At 62.4% G+C, this 22,639-nt stretch overlaps 7 protein-coding genes across 8 annotated transcripts in view; 6 read left to right on the forward strand and 1 right to left on the reverse strand.

Moving 5' to 3' along the window:
- The window catches only part of UBAP2 (ubiquitin associated protein 2), a 248,076-nt gene that overhangs the window by 71,043 nt on the left and 154,394 nt on the right, over positions 1 to 22,639 (reverse strand). The window lies entirely within an intron of this gene.
- On the forward strand, positions 548 to 1,126 carry LOC142596662 (interferon-like). Its single transcript, XM_075726588.1, has one exon. The coding sequence runs from the start codon at positions 548 to 550 to the stop codon at positions 1,124 to 1,126; it is 579 nt and encodes a 192-aa protein (XP_075582703.1).
- On the forward strand, positions 4,473 to 5,051 carry LOC142596663 (interferon-like). Its single transcript, XM_075726589.1, has one exon. It carries the CDS (start codon positions 4,473 to 4,475, stop codon positions 5,049 to 5,051), a length of 579 nt encoding a protein of 192 aa, XP_075582704.1.
- Positions 8,399 to 8,977, forward strand: LOC142596661 (interferon-like). Its single transcript, XM_075726587.1, has one exon. The coding sequence runs from the start codon at positions 8,399 to 8,401 to the stop codon at positions 8,975 to 8,977; it is 579 nt and encodes a 192-aa protein (XP_075582702.1).
- On the forward strand, positions 12,324 to 12,902 carry LOC142596660 (interferon-like). The gene has a single exon (XM_075726586.1). The coding sequence runs from the start codon at positions 12,324 to 12,326 to the stop codon at positions 12,900 to 12,902; it is 579 nt and encodes a 192-aa protein (XP_075582701.1).
- On the forward strand, positions 16,238 to 16,816 carry LOC142596659 (interferon-like). Its single transcript, XM_075726585.1, has one exon. It carries the CDS (start codon positions 16,238 to 16,240, stop codon positions 16,814 to 16,816), a length of 579 nt encoding a protein of 192 aa, XP_075582700.1.
- LOC142596754 (interferon-like) lies at positions 20,163 to 20,741 on the forward strand. The gene has a single exon (XM_075727192.1). The coding sequence runs from the start codon at positions 20,163 to 20,165 to the stop codon at positions 20,739 to 20,741; it is 579 nt and encodes a 192-aa protein (XP_075583307.1).

A 22,639-nucleotide genomic window follows, 5' to 3' on the forward strand; every position in this document is an offset into this window, starting at 1 on the left:
CGCGCTCCAGCAGGGGCTCTCCCCAGGCTCTGCCAAGCGACATCACTTCCCAACCCTTCCCGCCACAAAAAGACAACACCAGCTAAGATGGAAACAACGGCGAGCCCCAAGCGAAAGCAAAACACACCACAACCAACACCAGCCCGCTACAGCCGGAAAAGACACCGCGGCAGGAAGGCAAACCTCACTCCCCTCCAGAAAACAGCCACCACAGCTCGCCCCGCGGGCAGCAGGGAAACCCTCACACACCGCCCCGACACAGCTGCCCACAAGGCCTCTGCCCCAGCGCTTTCGCATCCCCCACGCAACCACCACAGACCACCTCCCCACGCACGGCCACCCCGACAACGCACTTCCCCACGACCACCACAGCCACCGGCCAAAAACGAAAACCACAGACGGAAACTCGCTGCACTCAGAAAGCGAGGAAGGGAAAGCCGACGCGCCACATAAAGCCGGCCACCCGGCAGCACCCCAAGCACGGCGCCCACCCGCACCACCAGCAAGCCTCACCGCGCTCCTGCCCAGCACCACCCACAGCCCCACCATGGCTGCGCCCGCAACCCCACAGCCCCGCCTGCCGCACGGCGCCCCGGCGCTCCTGCTCCTCCTCACGGCTCTCGCCTCCGCCCTCGCCTGCCAACACCTGCGTCCCCGAGACACCACCTTCCCCTGGCACGGCCTCCGGCTCCTCCAGCACATGGCTCCCAGCCCGCCGCAGACATGCCACCACCAGCACGCCCCCTTCCCCTTCCCCGACACCCTCCTCCACGCCAGCCACCCGCAGCAAGCCGACGCCACCGCCCTCCGCATCCTCCAGCACCTCTTCGACACCCTCAGCGGACCCAACACCCCACAGCACTGGGACGCCACGGCACGACGGCAACTCCTCAGCGGCCTCCACCACCGCATCCAGCAGCTCCAGCAATGCCCGCCAGCCAACCCCACGCTCTCCCAAGGCCAAGGGCCCCGCAACCTGCTGCTCGGCATCGAAAAGTACTTTGGGCGCATCCGCGACTTCCTCCGCACCCACAACCACAGCGCCTGCGCCTGGGACCACGTCTGCCTCGAAGCTCGCCTCTGCTTCCAACGCCTCCACAACCTCACCCGCTCCACGCCCAATTAGCCCAAACACCCCGACACGACCCGCACGGCCCCACACACCACCACCCACCACCACGCCACTTCTGGACCACCGCCCCAGCCCCACCTCTGGCCTCCCGCCTCCCCTCGCCCACGCACAGGGGCGCTCCAAGGACGGCCCTGCACCCTCAGCCTCCACCGACTCCTCCTCTATTTATAGAACTTACCCTATTTATTTTGACAATGCTTTCTATCTATTTATTCACCTATTTATTTGACCGACAATAAAGACCCGTTGCAAAAAGCTTGCCACTGCCTCTTGCCTCACAACCACGGGAACGAGCCTTTGGCCTGGCGGGGGGCAAGACACCTCCACTCAACACCTACTCCAAGCCCCGCGCCAAACAGGGCTCTGCACATCCCGTGCCCACTCTTCTCTTTGCCGCCTCCCCAACCAGGCACCTTCCTCACTCAGCCTCTCTGAAAAACCTCCGACAGGCTTTAGCCATCCGCAGCAGAATCCTCTCCTCGGCCCTCGTCTCCTCCACACTTACCCCCTTCCAGACCGCTTTAGACCCACTGAGCAGCAGCTCTCGAGATCGTCCTCACTACAAGGACGACACCCACCTGCTCAACCACCTCGGCCTCCAGCACAGGAGGGCCACAAGCGTCATCAGAGGGTGGAACACCTCTCCTGCTACAAGGAAAGGCTGACACAGTTGGGCTTCTTCAGCCTGCAGAAGGCAAGGCTCCGGGGAGACCTCCCTGCGGCCTTTCAATACCTAAACGGGGCTCGCAACAAAGCTGCCGACAGGCTTTTCGATAGCGCCTGGAGCGACCGCACGAGGGGGAGGTGTTTTAAGCCGAAAGAGGGCAGATGCAGCCTACACGCAAGGAAGACGTTTTCTACCGTCAGGGTGCTGAAACGCGGGCACACACGCGGTAGGTGCCCCGTCCCCGGAAACGTTCAAGCTCAGCTTGCACGGGGCTCTGAGCAGCCTCATCGAGTCAAACACGTCCCCACCTCATGGCTGGGGCGTCGGACCACATCACCTTTAAAGGTCCCTCCCAACCCACACCCCGCGACGATTCGATGCAGGGCCGGCACGGCACAGATCGCTTTCACCAGCCCCAGGTCCCCTGCTCTCCACGCTTTGGCCATTTCTCACGACAACCCTCTCGTTGCGCTGCTAGAAAACACCTCGCAGCACCAACTCTTCCAGGGCAACAGCGACAAGGTCCAGCCACCGACCTCCAACGTCAGCCCACCTCCTCCAGTGACGGCACCCACCTACGCCACGTGCCAGCACCCCAAGCACGGCACCCACCAACGCAACGCTGCCTGACAACACCGTGGCTCCCAGCCCGCCACCGCCCTGCCACCACCGCCACACACATCTTTCCCCCGCTCCAAAAGCTTTCAGAAAACACCTGGCAGCGCCTCTCGCACGAGCGCAACGTGACCCCATGCAACGCCACAGCCTTGGGGAACAGGGGCTGGAAAGCTGCCCGGCGCAAAAGGACCTGGCGGTGTCCCTCGACAGCCGGCTCAACAGGAGCCAGCAGTGTGCCCACCTGGCCAAGGCGGCCAACGGCATCCTGGCTTCTGTCGGGAACAGCGTGGCCAGCAGGAGCAGGGAAGCGATCGTCCCCCTGTACTCGGCACTGGTGAGGACGCACCTCAAATACCGTGTCCGGTTTTGGGCCCCTCACTCCAGGAAAGACATTGAGGTGCTGCAGCGTGGCCAGGGAAGGGCAACGAAGCCGCTGAAGGCTCTGGAGAGCAAGTCTTATGAGGAGCCGCTGCTCAGGGAACTGGGATTCTTTCGTCTGGAGAAGACGAGGCCGAGCGGAGACCATAAGGTCGCTCTCCACAACCACCCGAACGGAGGCTGTAGCCAGGTGGCTGTTGGTCTCTTCTCCCAAGGAGGTGGCGCCAGGACGAGAGGAAACGGCCTCAAGCTGCGCTGCGGGAGGTTTAGCTTGGCTAGCACAAAAAATTTCTTCACGGAAAGAGTGCTCAAGCATTGGAACAGGCTGCCCAGAGAGGCGGTGGAGTCACCATCCCCGCGCCTCTTCAAAACACGCCTAGACGTGGCACTCTGGGACACGGTTTAGTAGGCACGGCGGTGTTGGGTTGAGGCTTGCACTGCTGATCTTGGAGATCCTTTCCAACCTTAACGACTCCTAGTTTTTACTTGCAGTAAAAGATAATCCAGCCACCAAGCCAGGAAACGTGAAATTATTACTCTGCCCTGAAACCGTTTAGTGGTGGACTTGGGAGTCTTAGGTTAACGGTTGGACTGCGTGATCTTAAAGGTCTTTTCCAACCTAAACGATTCTATCATGCCATGACCCTTGCTGTTGCAAGGGACCCAGAAACCTCAGCGAGTGCAACCCCCAGCTCCTCCTCCTCCTCCTCCCACCACAGCTCTAGAACTACATCAGCCGGCTCGGCTCCACCGCCACAGGACTCTTGCACACCCCTCCTCCAGGGCCGCCGGGGCTCACGCCAGCCCAAACGCAAGACCCTTCGCTCACGGGGGACATTGTCTTCTTTGCTCTCCAGACACCTCACGCAAAGGAGGACGACAAAACACAACAGGACCCCTGCTACAGGGGCACACGCGCCGCAACACAGACAGCGACCCAGCGCAGCAGCAGCAGCGGCGGCGGCGGCGGCGGCGGCAAAGCCCTTCCCTTGCTCCTCAAGCCTTTCCTCCCCATCCTCATCAGCTTCAAATGCAGGACCTGGGGCAGCTCCAGCCGCAAACACAGCCAACCCTCAAGTGCCTACACCCACAGCCACCGCCTCGCAAGCCGCCCACGCCACCCCCAGGCCCGCGCTCCAGCAGGGGCTCTCCCCAGGCTCTGCCAAGCGACATCACTTCCCAACCCTTCCCGCCACAAAAAGACAACACCAGCTAAGATGGAAACAACGGCGAGCCCCAAGCGAAAGCAAAACACACCACAACCAACACCAGCCCGCTACAGCCGGAAAAGACACCGCGGCAGGAAGGCAAACCTCACTCCCCTCCAGAAAACAGCCACCACAGCTCGCCCCGCGGGCAGCAGGGAAACCCTCACACACCGCCCCGACACAGCTGCCCACAAGGCCTCTGCCCCAGCGCTTTCGCATCCCCCACGCAACCACCACAGACCACCTCCCCACGCACGGCCACCCCGACAACGCACTTCCCCACGACCACCACAGCCACCGGCCAAAAACGAAAACCACAGACGGAAACTCGCTGCACTCAGAAAGCGAGGAAGGGAAAGCCGACGCGCCACATAAAGCCGGCCACCCGGCAGCACCCCAAGCACGGCGCCCACCCGCACCACCAGCAAGCCTCACCGCGCTCCTGCCCAGCACCACCCACAGCCCCACCATGGCTGCGCCCGCAACCCCACAGCCCCGCCTGCCGCACGGCGCCCCGGCGCTCCTGCTCCTCCTCACGGCTCTCGCCTCCGCCCTCGCCTGCCAACACCTGCGTCCCCGAGACACCACCTTCCCCTGGCACGGCCTCCGGCTCCTCCAGCACATGGCTCCCAGCCCGCCGCAGACATGCCACCACCAGCACGCCCCCTTCCCCTTCCCCGACACCCTCCTCCACGCCAGCCACCCGCAGCAAGCCGACGCCACCGCCCTCCGCATCCTCCAGCACCTCTTCGACACCCTCAGCGGACCCAACACCCCACAGCACTGGGACGCCACGGCACGACGGCAACTCCTCAGCGGCCTCCACCACCGCATCCAGCAGCTCCAGCAATGCCCGCCAGCCAACCCCACGCTCTCCCAAGGCCAAGGGCCCCGCAACCTGCTGCTCGGCATCGAAAAGTACTTTGGGCGCATCCGCGACTTCCTCCGCACCCACAACCACAGCGCCTGCGCCTGGGACCACGTCTGCCTCGAAGCTCGCCTCTGCTTCCAACGCCTCCACAACCTCACCCGCTCCACGCCCAATTAGCCCAAACACCCCGACACGACCCGCACGGCCCCACACACCACCACCCACCACCACGCCACTTCTGGACCACCGCCCCAGCCCCACCTCTGGCCTCCCGCCTCCCCTCGCCCGCGCACAGGGGCGCTCCAAGGACGGCCCTGCACCCTCAGCCTCCACCGACTCCTCCTCTATTTATAGAACTTACCCTATTTATTTTGACAATGCTTTCTATCTATTTATTCACCTATTTATTTGACCGACAATAAAGACCCGTTGCAAAAAGCTTGCCACTGCCTCTTGCCTCACAACCACGGGAACGAGCCTTTGGCCTGGCGGGGGGCAAGACACCTCCACTCAACACCTACTCCAAGCCCCGCGCCAAACAGGGCTCTGCACATCCCGTGCCCACTCTTCTCTTTGCCGCCTCCCCAACCAGGCACCTTCCTCACTCAGCCTCTCTGAAAAACCTCCGACAGGCTTTAGCCATCCGCAGCAGAATCCTCTCCTCGGCCCTCGTCTCCTCCACACTTACCCCCTTCCAGACCGCTTTAGACCCACTGAGCAGCAGCTCTCGAGATCGTCCTCACTACAAGGACGACACCCACCTGCTCAACCACCTCGGCCTCCAGCACAGGAGGGCCACAAGCGTCATCAGAGGGTGGAACACCTCTCCTGCTACAAGGAAAGGCTGACACAGTTGGGCTTCTTCAGCCTGCAGAAGGCAAGGCTCCGGGGAGACCTCCCTGCGGCCTTTCAATACCTAAATGGGGCTCGCAACAAAGCTGCCGACAGGCTTTTCGATAGCGCCTGGAGCGACCGCACGAGGGGGAGGTGTTTTAAGCCGAAAGAGGGCAGATGCAGCCTACACGCAAGGAAGACGTTTTCTACCGTCAGGGTGCTGAAACGCGGGCACACACGCGGTAGGTGCCCCGTCCCCGGAAACGTTCAAGCTCAGCTTGCACGGGGCTCTGAGCAGCCTCATCGAGTCAAACACGTCCCCACCTCATGGCTGGGGCGTCGGACCACATCACCTTTAAAGGTCCCTCCCAACCCACACCCCGCGACGATTCGATGCAGGGCCGGCACGGCACAGATCGCTTTCACCAGCCCCAGGTCCCCTGCTCTCCACGCTTTGGCCATTTCTCACGACAACCCTCTCGTTGCGCTGCTAGAAAACACCTCGCAGCACCAACTCTTCCAGGGCAACAGCGACAAGGTCCAGCCACCGACCTCCAACGTCAGCCCACCTCCTCCAGTGACGGCACCCACCTACGCCACGTGCCAGCACCCCAAGCACGGCACCCACCAACGCAACGCTGCCTGACAACACCGTGGCTCCCAGCCCGCCACCGCCCCTGCCACCACCGCCACACACATCTTTCCCCCGCTCCAAAAGCTTTCAGAAAACACCTGGCAGCGCCTCTCGCACGAGCGCAACGTGACCCCATGCAACGCCACAGCCTTGGGGAACAGGGGCTGGAAAGCTGCCCGGCGCAAAAGGACCTGGCGGTGTCCCTCGACAGCCGGCTCAACAGGAGCCAGCAGTGTGCCCACCTGGCCAAGGCGGCCAACGGCATCCTGGCTTCTGTCGGGAACAGCGTGGCCAGCAGGAGCAGGGAAGCGATCGTCCCCCTGTACTCGGCACTGGTGAGGACGCACCTCAAATACCGTGTCCGGTTTTGGGCCCCTCACTCCAGGAAAGACATTGAGGTGCTGCAGCGTGGCCAGGGAAGGGCAACGAAGCCACTGAAGGCTCTGGAGAGCAAGTCTTATGAGGAGCCGCTGCTCAGGGAACTGGGATTCTTTCGTCTGGAGAAGACGAGGCCGAGCGGAGACCATAAGGTCGCTCTCCACAACCACCCGAACGGAGGCTGTAGCCAGGTGGCTGTTGGTCTCTTCTCCCAAGGAGGTGGCGCCAGGACGAGAGGAAACGGCCTCAAGCTGCGCTGCGGGAGGTTTAGCTTGGCTAGCACAAAAAATTTCTTCACGGAAAGAGTGCTCAAGCATTGGAACAGGCTGCCCAGAGAGGCGGTGGAGTCACCATCCCCGCGCCTCTTCAAAACACGCCTAGACGTGGCACTCTGGGACACGGTTTAGTAGGCACGGCGGTGTTGGGTTGAGGCTTGCACTGCTGATCTTGGAGATCCTTTCCAACCTTAACGACTCCTAGTTTTTACTTGCAGTAAAAGATAATCCAGCCACCAAGCCAGGAAACGTGAAATTATTACTCTGCCCTGAAACCGTTTAGTGGTGGACTTGGGAGTCTTAGGTTAACGGTTGGACTGCGTGATCTTAAAGGTCTTTTCCAACCTAAACGATTCTATCATGCCATGACCCTTGCTGTTGCAAGGGACCCAGAAACCTCAGCGAGTGCAACCCCCAGCTCCTCCTCCTCCTCCTCCCACCACAGCTCTAGAACTACATCAGCCGGCTCGGCTCCACCGCCACAGGACTCTTGCACACCCCTCCTCCAGGGCCGCCGGGGCTCACGCCAGCCCAAACGCAAGACCCTTCGCTCACGGGGGACATTGTCTTCTTTGCTCTCCAGACACCTCACGCAAAGGAGGACGACAAAACACAACAGGACCCCTGCTACAGGGGCACACGCGCCGCAACACAGACAGCGACCCAGCGCAGCAGCAGCAGCGGCGGCGGCGGCGGCGGCGGCAAAGCCCTTCCCTTGCTCCTCAAGCCTTTCCTCCCCATCCTCATCAGCTTCAAATGCAGGACCTGGGGCAGCTCCAGCCGCAAACACAGCCAACCCTCAAGTGCCTACACCCACAGCCACCGCCTCGCAAGCCGCCCACGCCACCCCCAGGCCCGCGCTCCAGCAGGGGCTCTCCCCAGGCTCTGCCAAGCGACATCACTTCCCAACCCTTCCCGCCACAAAAAGACAACACCAGCTAAGATGGAAACAACGGCGAGCCCCAAGCGAAAGCAAAACACACCACAACCAACACCAGCCCGCTACAGCCGGAAAAGACACCGCGGCAGGAAGGCAAACCTCACTCCCCTCCAGAAAACAGCCACCACAGCTCGCCCCGCGGGCAGCAGGGAAACCCTCACACACCGCCCCGACACAGCTGCCCACAAGGCCTCTGCCCCAGCGCTTTCGCATCCCCCACGCAACCACCACAGACCACCTCCCCACGCACGGCCACCCCGACAACGCACTTCCCCACGACCACCACAGCCACCGGCCAAAAACGAAAACCACAGACGGAAACTCGCTGCACTCAGAAAGCGAGGAAGGGAAAGCCGACGCGCCACATAAAGCCGGCCACCCGGCAGCACCCCAAGCACGGCGCCCACCCGCACCACCAGCAAGCCTCACCGCGCTCCTGCCCAGCACCACCCACAGCCCCACCATGGCTGCGCCCGCAACCCCACAGCCCCGCCTGCCGCACGGCGCCCCGGCGCTCCTGCTCCTCCTCACGGCTCTCGCCTCCGCCCTCGCCTGCCAACACCTGCGTCCCCGAGACACCACCTTCCCCTGGCACGGCCTCCGGCTCCTCCAGCACATGGCTCCCAGCCCGCCGCAGACATGCCACCACCAGCACGCCCCCTTCCCCTTCCCCGACACCCTCCTCCACGCCAGCCACCCGCAGCAAGCCGACGCCACCGCCCTCCGCATCCTCCAGCACCTCTTCGACACCCTCAGCGGACCCAACACCCCACAGCACTGGGACGCCACGGCACGACGGCAACTCCTCAGCGGCCTCCACCACCGCATCCAGCAGCTCCAGCAATGCCCGCCAGCCAACCCCACGCTCTCCCAAGGCCAAGGGCCCCGCAACCTGCTGCTCGGCATCGAAAAGTACTTTGGGCGCATCCGCGACTTCCTCCGCACCCACAACCACAGCGCCTGCGCCTGGGACCACGTCTGCCTCGAAGCTCGCCTCTGCTTCCAACGCCTCCACAACCTCACCCGCTCCACGCCCAATTAGCCCAAACACCCCGACACGACCCGCACGGCCCCACACACCACCACCCACCACCACGCCACTTCTGGACCACCGCCCCAGCCCCACCTCTGGCCTCCCGCCTCCCCTCGCCCGCGCACAGGGGCGCTCCAAGGACGGCCCTGCACCCTCAGCCTCCACCGACTCCTCCTCTATTTATAGAACTTACCCTATTTATTTTGACAATGCTTTCTATCTATTTATTCACCTATTTATTTGACCGACAATAAAGACCCGTTGCAAAAAGCTTGCCACTGCCTCTTGCCTCACAACCACGGGAACGAGCCTTTGGCCTGGCGGGGGGCAAGACACCTCCACTCAACACCTACTCCAAGCCCCGCGCCAAACAGGGCTCTGCACATCCCGTGCCCACTCTTCTCTTTGCCGCCTCCCCAACCAGGCACCTTCCTCACTCAGCCTCTCTGAAAAACCTCCGACAGGCTTTAGCCATCCGCAGCAGAATCCTCTCCTCGGCCCTCGTCTCCTCCACACTTACCCCCTTCCAGACCGCTTTAGACCCACTGAGCAGCAGCTCTCGAGATCGTCCTCACTACAAGGACGACACCCACCTGCTCAACCACCTCGGCCTCCAGCACAGGAGGGCCACAAGCGTCATCAGAGGGTGGAACACCTCTCCTGCTACAAGGAAAGGCTGACACAGTTGGGCTTCTTCAGCCTGCAGAAGGCAAGGCTCCGGGGAGACCTCCCTGCGGCCTTTCAATACCTAAACGGGGCTCGCAACAAAGCTGCCGACAGGCTTTTCGATAGCGCCTGGAGCGACCGCACGAGGGGGAGGTGTTTTAAGCCGAAAGAGGGCAGATGCAGCCTACACGCAAGGAAGACGTTTTCTACCGTCAGGGTGCTGAAACGCGGGCACACACGCGGTAGGTGCCCCGTCCCCGGAAACGTTCAAGCTCAGCTTGCACGGGGCTCTGAGCAGCCTCATCGAGTCAAACACGTCCCCACCTCATGGCTGGGGCGTCGGACCACATCACCTTTAAAGGTCCCTCCCAACCCACACCCCGCGACGATTCGATGCAGGGCCGGCACGGCACAGATCGCTTTCACCAGCCCCAGGTCCCCTGCTCTCCACGCTTTGGCCATTTCTCACGACAACCCTCTCGTTGCGCTGCTAGAAAACACCTCGCAGCACCAACTCTTCCAGGGCAACAGCGACAAGGTCCAGCCACCGACCTCCAACGTCAGCCCACCTCCTCCAGTGACGGCACCCACCTACGCCACGTGCCAGCACCCCAAGCACGGCACCCACCAACGCAACGCTGCCTGACAACACCGTGGCTCCCAGCCCGCCACCGCCCTGCCACCACCGCCACACACATCTTTCCCCCGCTCCAAAAGCTTTCAGAAAACACCTGGCAGCGCCTCTCGCACGAGCGCAACGTGACCCCATGCAACGCCACAGCCTTGGGGAACAGGGGCTGGAAAGCTGCCCGGCGCAAAAGGACCTGGCGGTGTCCCTCGACAGCCGGCTCAACAGGAGCCAGCAGTGTGCCCACCTGGCCAAGGCGGCCAACGGCATCCTGGCTTCTGTCGGGAACAGCGTGGCCAGCAGGAGCAGGGAAGCGATCGTCCCCCTGTACTCGGCACTGGTGAGGACGCACCTCAAATACCGTGTCCGGTTTTGGGCCCCTCACTCCAGGAAAGACATTGAGGTGCTGCAGCGTGGCCAGGGAAGGGCAACGAAGCCGCTGAAGGCTCTGGAGAGCAAGTCTTATGAGGAGCCGCTGCTCAGGGAACTGGGATTCTTTCGTCTGGAGAAGACGAGGCCGAGCGGAGACCATAAGGTCGCTCTCCACAACCACCCGAACGGAGGCTGTAGCCAGGTGGCTGTTGGTCTCTTCTCCCAAGGAGGTGGCGCCAGGACGAGAGGAAACGGCCTCAAGCTGCGCTGCGGGAGGTTTAGCTTGGCTAGCACAAAAAATTTCTTCACGGAAAGAGTGCTCAAGCATTGGAACAGGCTGCCCAGAGAGGCGGTGGAGTCACCATCCCCGCGCCTCTTCAAAACACGCCTAGACGTGGCACTCTGGGACACGGTTTAGTAGGCACGGCGGTGTTGGGTTGAGGCTTGCACTGCTGATCTTGGAGATCCTTTCCAACCTTAACGACTCCTAGTTTTTACTTGCAGTAAAAGATAATCCAGCCACCAAGCCAGGAAACGTGAAATTATTACTCTGCCCTGAAACCGTTTAGTGGTGGACTTGGGAGTCTTAGGTTAACGGTTGGACTGCGTGATCTTAAAGGTCTTTTCCAACCTAAACGATTCTATCATGCCATGACCCTTGCTGTTGCAAGGGACCCAGAAACCTCAGCGAGTGCAACCCCCAGCTCCTCCTCCTCCTCCTCCCACCACAGCTCTAGAACTACATCAGCCGGCTCGGCTCCACCGCCACAGGACTCTTGCACACCCCTCCTCCAGGGCCGCCGGGGCTCACGCCAGCCCAAACGCAAGACCCTTCGCTCACGGGGGACATTGTCTTCTTTGCTCTCCAGACACCTCACGCAAAGGAGGACGACAAAACACAACAGGACCCCTGCTACAGGGGCACACGCGCCGCAACACAGACAGCGACCCAGCGCAGCAGCAGCAGCGGCGGCGGCGGCGGCGGCGGCAAAGCCCTTCCCTTGCTCCTCAAGCCTTTCCTCCCCATCCTCATCAGCTTCAAATGCAGGACCTGGGGCAGCTCCAGCCGCAAACACAGCCAACCCTCAAGTGCCTACACCCACAGCCACCGCCTCGCAAGCCGCCCACGCCACCCCCAGGCCCGCGCTCCAGCAGGGGCTCTCCCCAGGCTCTGCCAAGCGACATCACTTCCCAACCCTTCCCGCCACAAAAAGACAACACCAGCTAAGATGGAAACAACGGCGAGCCCCAAGCGAAAGCAAAACACACCACAACCAACACCAGCCCGCTACAGCCGGAAAAGACACCGCGGCAGGAAGGCAAACCTCACTCCCCTCCAGAAAACAGCCACCACAGCTCGCCCCGCGGGCAGCAGGGAAACCCTCACACACCGCCCCGACACAGCTGCCCACAAGGCCTCTGCCCCAGCGCTTTCGCATCCCCCACGCAACCACCACAGACCACCTCCCCACGCACGGCCACCCCGACAACGCACTTCCCCACGACCACCACAGCCACCGGCCAAAAACGAAAACCACAGACGGAAACTCGCTGCACTCAGAAAGCGAGGAAGGGAAAGCCGACGCGCCACATAAAGCCGGCCACCCGGCAGCACCCCAAGCACGGCGCCCACCCGCACCACCAGCAAGCCTCACCGCGCTCCTGCCCAGCACCACCCACAGCCCCACCATGGCTGCGCCCGCAACCCCACAGCCCCGCCTGCCGCACGGCGCCCCGGCGCTCCTGCTCCTCCTCACGGCTCTCGCCTCCGCCCTCGCCTGCCAACACCTGCGTCCCCGAGACACCACCTTCCCCTGGCACGGCCTCCGGCTCCTCCAGCACATGGCTCCCAGCCCGCCGCAGACATGCCACCACCAGCACGCCCCCTTCCCCTTCCCCGACACCCTCCTCCACGCCAGCCACCCGCAGCAAGCCGACGCCACCGCCCTCCGCATCCTCCAGCACCTCTTCGACACCCTCAGCGGACCCAACACCCCACAGCACTGGGACGCCACGGCACGACGGCAACTCCTCAGCGGCCTCCACCACCGCATCCAGCAGCTCCAGCAATGCCCGCCAGCCAACCCCACGCTCTCCCAAGGCCAAGGGCCCCGCAACCTGCTGCTCGGCATCGAAAAGTACTTTGGGCGCATCCGCGACTTCCTCCGCACCCACAACCACAGCGCCTGCGCCTGGGACCACGTCTGCCTCGAAGCTCGCCTCTGCTTCCAACGCCTCCACAACCTCACCCGCTCCACGCCCAATTAGCCCAAACACCCCGACACGACCCGCACGGCCCCACACACCACCACCCACCACCACGCCACTTCTGGACCACCGCCCCAGCCCCACCTCTGGCCTCCCGCCTCCCCTCGCCCGCGCACAGGGGCGCTCCAAGGACGGCCCTGCACCCTCAGCCTCCACCGACTCCTCCTCTATTTATAGAACTTACCCTATTTATTTTGACAATGCTTTCTATCTATTTATTCACCTATTTATTTGACCGACAATAAAGACCCGTTGCAAAAAGCTTGCCACTGCCTCTTGCCTCACAACCACGGGAACGAGCCTTTGGCCTGGCGGGGGGCAAGACACCTCCACTCAACACCTACTCCAAGCCCCGCGCCAAACAGGGCTCTGCACATCCCGTGCCCACTCTTCTCTTTGCCGCCTCCCCAACCAGGCACCTTCCTCACTCAGCCTCTCTGAAAAACCTCCGACAGGCTTTAGCCATCCGCAGCAGAATCCTCTCCTCGGCCCTCGTCTCCTCCACACTTACCCCCTTCCAGACCGCTTTAGACCCACTGAGCAGCAGCTCTCGAGATCGTCCTCACTACAAGGACGACACCCACCTGCTCAACCACCTCGGCCTCCAGCACAGGAGGGCCACAAGCGTCATCAGAGGGTGGAACACCTCTCCTGCTACAAGGAAAGGCTGACACAGTTGGGCTTCTTCAGCCTGCAGAAGGCAAGGCTCCGGGGAGACCTCCCTGCGGCCTTTCAATACCTAAACGGGGCTCGCAACAAAGCTGCCGACAGGCTTTTCGATAGCGCCTGGAGCGACCGCACGAGGGGGAGGTGTTTTAAGCCGAAAGAGGGCAGATGCAGCCTACACGCAAGGAAGACGTTTTCTACCGTCAGGGTGCTGAAACGCGGGCACACACGCGGTAGGTGCCCCGTCCCCGGAAACGTTCAAGCTCAGCTTGCACGGGGCTCTGAGCAGCCTCATCGAGTCAAACACGTCCCCACCTCATGGCTGGGGCGTCGGACCACATCACCTTTAAAGGTCCCTCCCAACCCACACCCCGCGACGATTCGATGCAGGGCCGGCACGGCACAGATCGCTTTCACCAGCCCCAGGTCCCCTGCTCTCCACGCTTTGGCCATTTCTCACGACAACCCTCTCGTTGCGCTGCTAGAAAACACCTCGCAGCACCAACTCTTCCAGGGCAACAGCGACAAGGTCCAGCCACCGACCTCCAACGTCAGCCCACCTCCTCCAGTGACGGCACCCACCTACGCCACGTGCCAGCACCCCAAGCACGGCACCCACCAACGCAACGCTGCCTGACAACACCGTGGCTCCCAGCCCGCCACCGCCCTGCCACCACCGCCACACACATCTTTCCCCCGCTCCAAAAGCTTTCAGAAAACACCTGGCAGCGCCTCTCGCACGAGCGCAACGTGACCCCATGCAACGCCACAGCCTTGGGGAACAGGGGCTGGAAAGCTGCCCGGCGCAAAAGGACCTGGCGGTGTCCCTCGACAGCCGGCTCAACAGGAGCCAGCAGTGTGCCCACCTGGCCAAGGCGGCCAACGGCATCCTGGCTTCTGTCGGGAACAGCGTGGCCAGCAGGAGCAGGGAAGCGATCGTCCCCCTGTACTCGGCACTGGTGAGGACGCACCTCAAATACCGTGTCCGGTTTTGGGCCCCTCACTCCAGGAAAGACATTGAGGTGCTGCAGCGTGGCCAGGGAAGGGCAACGAAGCCGCTGAAGGCTCTGGAGAGCAAGTCTTATGAGGAGCCGCTGCTCAGGGAACTGGGATTCTTTCGTCTGGAGAAGACGAGGCCGAGCGGAGACCATAAGGTCGCTCTCCACAACCACCCGAACGGAGGCTGTAGCCAGGTGGCTGTTGGTCTCTTCTCCCAAGGAGGTGGCGCCAGGACGAGAGGAAACGGCCTCAAGCTGCGCTGCGGGAGGTTTAGCTTGGCTAGCACAAAAAATTTCTTCACGGAAAGAGTGCTCAAGCATTGGAACAGGCTGCCCAGAGAGGCGGTGGAGTCACCATCCCCGCGCCTCTTCAAAACACGCCTAGACGTGGCACTCTGGGACACGGTTTAGTAGGCACGGCGGTGTTGGGTTGAGGCTTGCACTGCTGATCTTGGAGATCCTTTCCAACCTTAACGACTCCTAGTTTTTACTTGCAGTAAAAGATAATCCAGCCACCAAGCCAGGAAACGTGAAATTATTACTCTGCCCTGAAACCGTTTAGTGGTGGACTTGGGAGTCTTAGGTTAACGGTTGGACTGCGTGATCTTAAAGGTCTTTTCCAACCTAAACGATTCTATCATGCCATGACCCTTGCTGTTGCAAGGGACCCAGAAACCTCAGCGAGTGCAACCCCCAGCTCCTCCTCCTCCTCCTCCCACCACAGCTCTAGAACTACATCAGCCGGCTCGGCTCCACCGCCACAGGACTCTTGCACACCCCTCCTCCAGGGCCGCCGGGGCTCACGCCAGCCCAAACGCAAGACCCTTCGCTCACGGGGGACATTGTCTTCTTTGCTCTCCAGACACCTCACGCAAAGGAGGACGACAAAACACAACAGGACCCCTGCTACAGGGGCACACGCGCCGCAACACAGACAGCGACCCAGCGCAGCAGCAGCGGCGGCGGCGGCGGCAAAGCCCTTCCCTTGCTCCTCAAGCCTTTCCTCCCCATCCTCATCAGCTTCAAATGCAGGACCTGGGGCAGCTCCAGCCGCAAACACAGCCAACCCTCAAGTGCCTACACCCACAGCCACCGCCTCGCAAGCCGCCCACGCCACCCCCAGGCCCGCGCTCCAGCAGGGGCTCTCCCCAGGCTCTGCCAAGCGACATCACTTCCCAACCCTTCCCGCCACAAAAAGACAACACCAGCTAAGATGGAAACAACGGCGAGCCCCAAGCGAAAGCAAAACACACCACAACCAACACCAGCCCGCTACAGCCGGAAAAGACACCGCGGCAGGAAGGCAAACCTCACTCCCCTCCAGAAAACAGCCACCACAGCTCGCCCCGCGGGCAGCAGGGAAACCCTCACACACCGCCCCGACACAGCTGCCCACAAGGCCTCTGCCCCAGCGCTTTCGCATCCCCCACGCAACCACCACAGACCACCTCCCCACGCACGGCCACCCCGACAACGCACTTCCCCACGACCACCACAGCCACCGGCCAAAAACGAAAACCACAGACGGAAACTCGCTGCACTCAAAGCGAGGAAGGGAAAGCCGACGCGCCACATAAAGCCGGCCACCCGGCAGCACCCCAAGCACGGCGCCCACCCGCACCACCAGCAAGCCTCACCGCGCTCCTGCCCAGCACCACCCACAGCCCCACCATGGCTGCGCCCGCAACCCCACAGCCCCGCCTGCCGCACGGCGCCCCGGCGCTCCTGCTCCTCCTCACGGCTCTCGCCTCCGCCCTCGCCTGCCAACACCTGCGTCCCCGAGACACCACCTTCCCCTGGCACGGCCTCCGGCTCCTCCAGCACATGGCTCCCAGCCCGCCGCAGACATGCCACCACCAGCACGCCCCCTTCCCCTTCCCCGACACCCTCCTCCACGCCAGCCACCCGCAGCAAGCCGACGCCACCGCCCTCCGCATCCTCCAGCACCTCTTCGACACCCTCAGCGGACCCAACACCCCACAGCACTGGGACGCCACGGCACGACGGCAACTCCTCAGCGGCCTCCACCACCGCATCCAGCAGCTCCAGCAATGCCCGCCAGCCAACCCCACGCTCTCCCAAGGCCAAGGGCCCCGCAACCTGCTGCTCGGCATCGAAAAGTACTTTGGGCGCATCCGCGACTTCCTCCGCACCCACAACCACAGCGCCTGCGCCTGGGACCACGTCTGCCTCGAAGCTCGCCTCTGCTTCCAACGCCTCCACAACCTCACCCGCTCCACGCCCAATTAGCCCAAACACCCCGACACGACCCGCACGGCCCCACACACCACCACCCACCACCACGCCACTTCTGGACCACCGCCCCAGCCCCACCTCTGGCCTCCCGCCTCCCCTCGCCCGCGCACAGGGGCGCTCCAAGGACGGCCCTGCACCCTCAGCCTCCACCGACTCCTCCTCTATTTATAGAACTTACCCTATTTATTTTGACAATGCTTTCTATCTATTTATTCACCTATTTATTTGACCGACAATAAAGACCCGTTGCAAAAAGCTTGCCACTGCCTCTTGCCTCACAACCACGGGAACGAGCCTTTGGCCTGGCGGGGGGCAAGACACCTCCACTCAACACCTACTCCAAGCCCCGCGCCAAACAGGGCTCTGCACATCCCGTGCCCACTCTTCTCTTTGCCGCCTCCCCAACCAGGCACCTTCCTCACTCAGCCTCTCTGAAAAACCTCCGACAGGCTTTAGCCATCCGCAGCAGAATCCTCTCCTCGGCCCTCGTCTCCTCCACACTTACCCCCTTCCAGACCGCTTTAGACCCACTGAGCAGCAGCTCTCGAGATCGTCCTCACTACAAGGACGACACCCACCTGCTCAACCACCTCGGCCTCCAGCACAGGAGGGCCACAAGCGTCATCAGAGGGTGGAACACCTCTCCTGCTACAAGGAAAGGCTGACACAGTTGGGCTTCTTCAGCCTGCAGAAGGCAAGGCTCCGGGGAGACCTCCCTGCGGCCTTTCAATACCTAAACGGGGCTCGCAACAAAGCTGCCGACAGGCTTTTCGATAGCGCCTGGAGCGACCGCACGAGGGGGAGGTGTTTTAAGCCGAAAGAGGGCAGATGCAGCCTACACGCAAGGAAGACGTTTTCTACCGTCAGGGTGCTGAAACGCGGGCACACACGCGGTAGGTGCCCCGTCCCCGGAAACGTTCAAGCTCAGCTTGCACGGGGCTCTGAGCAGCCTCATCGAGTCAAACACGTCCCCACCTCATGGCTGGGGCGTCGGACCACATCACCTTTAAAGGTCCCTCCCAACCCACACCCCGCGACGATTCGATGCAGGGCCGGCACGGCACAGATCGCTTTCACCAGCCCCAGGTCCCCTGCTCTCCACGCTTTGGCCATTTCTCACGAAAACCCTCTCGTTGCGCTGCTAGAAAACACCTCGCAGCACCAACTCTTCCAGAGCAACAGCGACAAGGTCCAGCCACCGACCTCCAACGTCAGCCCACCTCCTCCAGTGACGGCACCCACCTACGCCACGTGCCAGCACCCCAAGCACGGCACCCACCAACGCAACGCTGCCTGACAACACCGTGGCTCCCAGCCCGCCACCGCCCTGCCACCACCGCCACACACATCTTTCCCCCGCTCCAAAAGCTTTCAGAAAACACCTGGCAGCGCCTCTCGCACGAGCGCAACGTGACCCCATGCAACGCCACAGCCTTGGGGAACAGGGGCTGGAAAGCTGCCCGGCGCAAAAGGACCTGGCGGTGTCCCTCGACAGCCGGCTCAACAGGAGCCAGCAGTGTGCCCACCTGGCCAAGGCGGCCAACGGCATCCTGGCTTCTGTCGGGAACAGCGTGGCCAGCAGGAGCAGGGAAGCGATCGTCCCCCTGTACTCGGCACTGGTGAGGACGCACCTCAAATACCGTGTCCGGTTTTGGGCCCCTCACTCCAGGAAAGACATTGAGGTGCTGCAGCGTGGCCAGGGAAGGGCAACGAAGCCGCTGAAGGCTCTGGAGAGCAAGTCTTATGAGGAGCCGCTGCTCAGGGAACTGGGATTCTTTCGTCTGGAGAAGACGAGGCCGAGCGGAGACCATAAGGTCGCTCTCCACAACCACCCGAACGGAGGCTGTAGCCAGGTGGCTGTTGGTCTCTTCTCCCAAGGAGGTGGCGCCAGGACGAGAGGAAACGGCCTCAAGCTGCGCTGCGGGAGGTTTAGCTCGGCTAGCACAAAAAATTTCTTCACGGAAAGAGTGCTCAAGCATTGGAACAGGCTGCCCAGAGAGGCGGTGGAGTCACCATCCCCGCGCCTCTTCAAAACACGCCTAGACGTGGCACTCTGGGACACGGTTTAGTAGGCACGGCGGTGTTGGGTTGAGGCTTGCACTGCTGATCTTGGAGATCCTTTCCAACCTTAACGACTCCTAGTTTTTACTTGCAGTAAAAGATAATCCAGCCACCAAGCCAGGAAACGTGAAATTATTACTCTGCCCTGAAACCGTTTAGTGGTGGACTTGGGAGTCTTAGGTTAACGGTTGGACTGCGTGATCTTAAAGGTCTTTTCCAACCTAAACGATTCTATCATGCCATGACCCTTGCTGTTGCAAGGGACCCAGAAACCTCAGCGAGTGCAACCCCCAGCTCCTCCTCCTCCTCCTCCCACCACAGCTCTAGAACTACATCAGCCGGCTCGGCTCCACCGCCACAGGACTCTTGCACACCCCTCCTCCAGGGCCGCCGGGGCTCACGCCAGCCCAAACGCAAGACCCTTCGCTCACGGGGGACATTGTCTTCTTTGCTCTCCAGACACCTCACGCAAAGGAGGACGACAAAACACAACAGGACCCCTGCTACAGGGGCACACGCGCCGCAACACAGACAGCGACCCAGCGCAGCAGCAGCAGCGGCGGCGGCGGCGGCGGCGGCAAAGCCCTTCCCTTGCTCCTCAAGCCTTTCCTCCCCATCCTCATCAGCTTCAAATGCAGGACCTGGGGCAGCTCCAGCCGCAAACACAGCCAACCCTCAAGTGCCTACACCCACAGCCACCGCCTCGCAAGCCGCCCACGCCACCCCCAGGCCCGCGCTCCAGCAGGGGCTCTCCCCAGGCTCTGCCAAGCGACATCACTTCCCAACCCTTCCCGCCACAAAAAGACAACACCAGCTAAGATGGAAACAACGGCGAGCCCCAAGCGAAAGCAAAACACACCACAACCAACACCAGCCCGCTACAGCCGGAAAAGACACCGCGGCAGGAAGGCAAACCTCACTCCCCTCCAGAAAACAGCCACCACAGCTCGCCCCGCGGGCAGCAGGGAAACCCTCACACACCGCCCCGACACAGCTGCCCACAAGGCCTCTGCCCCAGCGCTTTCGCATCCCCCACGCAACCACCACAGACCACCTCCCCACGCACGGCCACCCCGACAACGCACTTCCCCACGACCACCACAGCCACCGGCCAAAAACGAAAACCACAGACGGAAACTCGCTGCACTCAGAAAGCGAGGAAGGGAAAGCCGACGCGCCACATAAAGCCGGCCACCCGGCAGCACCCCAAGCACGGCGCCCACCCGCACCACCAGCAAGCCTCACCGCGCTCCTGCCCAGCACCACCCACAGCCCCACCATGGCTGCGCCCGCAACCCCACAGCCCCGCCTGCCGCACGGCGCCCCGGCGCTCCTGCTCCTCCTCACGGCTCTCGCCTCCGCCCTCGCCTGCCAACACCTGCGTCCCCGAGACACCACCTTCCCCTGGCACGGCCTCCGGCTCCTCCAGCACATAGCTCCCAGCCCGCCGCAGACATGCCACCACCAGCACGCCCCCTTCCCCTTCCCCGACACCCTCCTCCACGCCAGCCACCCGCAGCAAGCCGACGCCACCGCCCTCCGCATCCTCCAGCACCTCTTCGACACCCTCAGCGGACCCAACACCCCACAGCACTGGGACGCCACGGCACGACGGCAACTCCTCAGCGGCCTCCACCACCGCATCCAGCAGCTCCAGCAATGCCCGCCAGCCAACCCCACGCTCTCCCAAGGCCAAGGGCCCCGCAACCTGCTGCTCGGCATCGAAAAGTACTTTGGGCGCATCCGCGACTTCCTCCGCACCCACAACCACAGCGCCTGCGCCTGGGACCACGTCTGCCTCGAAGCTCGCCTCTGCTTCCAACGCCTCCACAACCTCACCCGCTCCACGCCCAATTAGCCCAAACACCCCGACACGACCCGCACGGCCCCACACACCACCACCCACCACCACGCCACTTCTGGACCACCGCCCCAGCCCCACCTCTGGCCTCCCGCCTCCCCTCGCCCGCGCACAGGGGCGCTCCAAGGACGGCCCTGCACCCTCAGCCTCCACCGACTCCTCCTCTATTTATAGAACTTACCCTATTTATTTTGACAATGCTTTCTATCTATTTATTCACCTATTTATTTGACCGACAATAAAGACCCGTTGCAAAAAGCTTGCCACTGCCTCTTGCCTCACAACCACGGGAACGAGCCTTTGGCCTGGCGGGGGGCAAGACACCTCCACTCAACACCTACTCCAAGCCCCGCGCCAAACAGGGCTCTGCACATCCCGTGCCCACTCTTCTCTTTGCCGCCTCCCCAACCAGGCACCTTCCTCACTCAGCCTCTCTGAAAAACCTCCGACAGGCTTTAGCCATCCGCAGCAGAATCCTCTCCTCGGCCCTCGTCTCCTCCACACTTACCCCCTTCCAGACCGCTTTAGACCCACTGAGCAGCAGCTCTCGAGATCGTCCTCACTACAAGGACGACACCCACCTGCTCAACCACCTCGGCCTCCAGCACAGGAGGGCCACAAGCGTCATCAGAGGGTGGAACACCTCTCCTGCTACAAGGAAAGGCTGACACAGTTGGGCTTCTTCAGCCTGCAGAAGGCAAGGCTCCGGGGAGACCTCCCTGCGGCCTTTCAATACCTAAACGGGGCTCGCAACAAAGCTGCCGACAGGCTTTTCGATAGCGCCTGGAGCGACCGCACGAGGGGGAGGTGTTTTAAGCCGAAAGAGGGCAGATGCAGCCTACACGCAAGGAAGACGTTTTCTACCGTCAGGGTGCTGAAACGCGGGCACACACGCGGTAGGTGCCCCGTCCCCGGAAACGTTCAAGCTCAGCTTGCACGGGGCTCTGAGCAGCCTCATCGAGTCAAACACGTCCCCACCTCATGGCTGGGGCGTCGGACCACATCACCTTTAAAGGTCCCTCCCAACCCACACCCCGCGACGATTCGATGCAGGGCCGGCACGGCACAGATCGCTTTCACCAGCCCCAGGTCCCCTGCTCTCCACGCTTTGGCCATTTCTCACGACAACCCTCTCGTTGCGCTGCTAGAAAACACCTCGCAGCACCAACTCTTCCAGGGCAACAGCGACAAGGTCCAGCCACCGACCTCCAACGTCAGCCCACCTCCTCCAGTGACGGCACCCACCTACGCCACGTGCCAGCACCCCAAGCACGGCACCCACCAACGCAACGCTGCCTGACAACACCGTGGCTCCCAGCCCGCCACCGCCCTGCCACCACCGCCACACACATCTTTCCCCCGCTCCAAAAGCTTTCAGAAAACACCTGGCAGCGCCTCTCGCACGAGCGCAACGTGACCCCATGCAACGCCACAGCCTTGGGGAACAGGGGCTGGAAAGCTGCCCGGCGCAAAAGGACCTGGCGGTGTCCCTCGACAGCCGGCTCAACAGGAGCCAGCAGTGTGCCCACCTGGCCAAGGCGGCCAACGGCATCCTGGCTTCTGTCGGGAACAGCGTGGCCAGCAGGAGCAGGGAAGCGATCGTCCCCCTGTACTCGGCACTGGTGAGGACGCACCTCAAATACCGTGTCCGGTTTTGGGCCCCTCACTCCAGGAAAGACATTGAGGTGCTGCAGCGTGGCCAGGGAAGGGCAACGAAGCCGCTGAAGGCTCTGGAGAGCAAGTCTTATGAGGAGCCGCTGCTCAGGGAACTGGGATTCTTTCGTCTGGAGAAGACGAGGCCGAGCGGAGACCATAAGGTCGCTCTCCACAACCACCCGAACGGAGGCTGTAGCCAGGTGGCTGTTGGTCTCTTCTCCCAAGGAGGTGGCGCCAGG

This window comes from Pelecanus crispus, chromosome Z, assembly GCF_030463565.1.
Source record: "Pelecanus crispus isolate bPelCri1 chromosome Z, bPelCri1.pri, whole genome shotgun sequence".
Classification (NCBI taxonomy): domain Eukaryota; kingdom Metazoa; phylum Chordata; class Aves; order Pelecaniformes; family Pelecanidae; genus Pelecanus; species Pelecanus crispus.